The sequence below is a fragment of the Pagrus major genome, chromosome 22 (genome assembly GCF_040436345.1).
Source record: "Pagrus major chromosome 22, Pma_NU_1.0".
NCBI classification, from domain to species: domain Eukaryota; kingdom Metazoa; phylum Chordata; class Actinopteri; order Spariformes; family Sparidae; genus Pagrus; species Pagrus major.
In genome coordinates this window covers 2,909,013-2,911,615 of record NC_133236.1, presented here as the reverse complement: position 1 = coordinate 2,911,615, position 2,603 = coordinate 2,909,013, and the positions used below count along the sequence as shown (strand labels likewise).

Below are 2,603 nucleotides of genomic sequence, written 5' to 3'. Positions count from 1 at the left end.
CAGCTGAGACCGGGGCACCGCTGTGTTTCAGATAGTGTTTAAAGCTGCAGTCAACCAGCCGCAGTTCCAGATGCTGAAATTCAGCGAGCTGGGTGCACAAACTATCAAACTAATTTACCCCACGATCAAACATGCAAGAGTAATATTGTTAGGTCTGAAAAAATTGTCTGTTTACTGATGGTATAGCTTTTGTTTTGTTTCTTTTAAGGCAACACAAATGCAACTCACAACACCACCAACACAACCTCGCGCTCAATGGCATGTTCTGCACACTAGTCTGCAACCGTACAACTGGCAAACTTCAATCCTCCCGAGTAGACGCCTACAAACTCTAACCATCTGTCTTTCTACCTTCCTTTCCTTTTCTCTCTGTTTTTTTATCCATTTCATTTTTGATGTTTCGCTTGGTGGTTTAAAAGCAGCAAAGGACTTAAAAATGGTTAATGGTTGGTTATGACTGAAGTTTGAAGTTTTTAACCTAAGTGTCTACTGGGTAAACTGTCCATAACAAGTACCCTAATGGATAACTCAAAGTACATCCTATGTATGATTTAAAAAGGCTGGGTAAACTGACTCTATTTGTGTTTACTCCCAACTACAACACTGCACCTCTGAGCTTCATGTATCAGGCTCATCTCACATCCCATTTGTTATTCAACTCGCTACTTGAGGCTGCGGCCGATAGTAGGTTACACATGGCCTGTCATTTGTTTGTGAAAATCCTTAAAATAAGAGCTTCCAAATCATTTTGATGGTACAGTGCCTTGAAATAGGGTGAATGGTGTCTCTGTCACAGCCACACTGCACTGCACTTGTTTCTGCACTATGTACTGTAAATTCAGTGACATTGTAGGATCACAGCATTACAGACATGTTCACTTTAAGATACAAGTTTTCAAGAAATAAAATTGTTATGATGTAATGATTTTTGTGTGTAGTTAGCACTTACATTACATCTGACAAATTCTTACAGACCTGGGATTTGTATTTATGAAACCCAGAAACTGTGGGCGGCGCCAAATTACATGTTAAGATGGTAGCATGTTACAGCCATGTGTTACTGTCAACTTTTTTGATTCAGCCAAGTAGTACAACTTGTTTGGGGCATTGCCAGGACTGGCCATTTTCTTTAGTATTTGTTATAGCAAATTGAAAAGGCTTATGTGAATCATTTAATTGCGGGTGATATATTATGGGAGAGAAATCAAAATGAAGAGAGACTGCCAGAACAACAATGCATCATTGTTCCACTCTTGGTCTGTTGTGCTGTATGTTTATTGCATGCAAACAAGATGCAGTTTAGCAATCCTGATTGGACAATACTTATGGTAATGAGATAGATGAGTAAACGTATTAAGGTTCTGAAATATATGACAAGTGACAGAGACCACCAATCCGCACTAATCCATGGACAATCTTGAGAGTTTAAATGGTTTGATATGAAAACTAAACACATTTAATTCAGTTCTGTTTTTTTAACTGTCATTTGTGACACTGCACATTGTTTCTGACTCGATTATTTTATAAGTTCATTTATGTACATATTTTTTATTTCAATTTTCTCTAAATTTCGAATAATATAGATTGTAAAACCCTAAAACATGCAACCAGAAGTCACTGTCAACAGGACTGCCATTATGACTGACATACATCCCTGCTATGAAATGGATCATTTCAATTACATACGAACAAAAAAACCTTCAATTATGTGTATATTATTATATGTTTTCCTTATATTATTGTCAGTTGTCACAATATGTGGAAACCTTCTTGTAATAATCTCCATCATTTACTTCAAACAGCTTCACACTCCTACTAACTACCTCATACTGTCTCTGGCTGTGGCTGACCTGCTTGTTGGGATTATAGTCTTTCCTTTCAGCATGGCATTCTCTCTCAGCTCATGTCTGTATCATGAGGATTTATTTTGCAAAGTACGGGGCAGTTTTGATATATCACTGAGCACATGTTCTATTCTGAATCTCTGTTGTATTTCTGTTGATAGATATTATGCAGTGTGTCAGCCTCTGAATTACAGTACTAAAATCAACCATTGTGTTGTTGTGATCATGATCCTGGTGAGCTGGGCGGTCTCTGCTCTTATTGGAATTGCTGTCATAATTGCTGGTTTAAACAATGAAAAATGTGAGGAAAGGTGTTTCATTGATGTTCTTATTGCAAACACTATTGGACCTGTTTTATCATTTTATCTCCCAGTGATCATAATGCTCTGTATTTACCTGAAGATTTTCCTTGTTGCACAGAGACAGGCACGCAGCATCCACAACACAACTTGTCAGAGCACAAAGTCTGGAGCAACTGTCAGTAAGAAGGAGAGAAAGGCCACCAAAACTCTGGCCATAGTTTTGGGAGTTTTTCTTTTATGTTGGACTCCTTTCTTTCTTTGCATCACCTCTGTACCGTTAAGTAATAATTCAGCACCAGTTGCTGTGATTGAAACACTTAACTGGCTTACATTGTCAAACTCAATGCTCAATCCTTTTATTTATGCTTTCTTTTACAGCTGGTTCAGGTCAGCTTTTAGAATGATAACTTCTGGAAAAATATTTCAAGGCAATTTTGTTAACTTGAAATTGCACTGA

At 37.6% G+C, this 2,603-nt stretch overlaps 1 protein-coding gene across 1 annotated transcript; it reads left to right on the top strand.

Annotated features, from left to right (window-relative positions):
* Positions 1 to 1,601: 1,601 nt before the first annotated feature.
* On the top strand, positions 1,602 to 2,603 carry LOC141018339 (trace amine-associated receptor 1-like). Its single transcript, XM_073493286.1, has one exon. It carries the CDS (start codon positions 1,602 to 1,604, stop codon positions 2,601 to 2,603), a length of 1,002 nt encoding a protein of 333 aa, XP_073349387.1.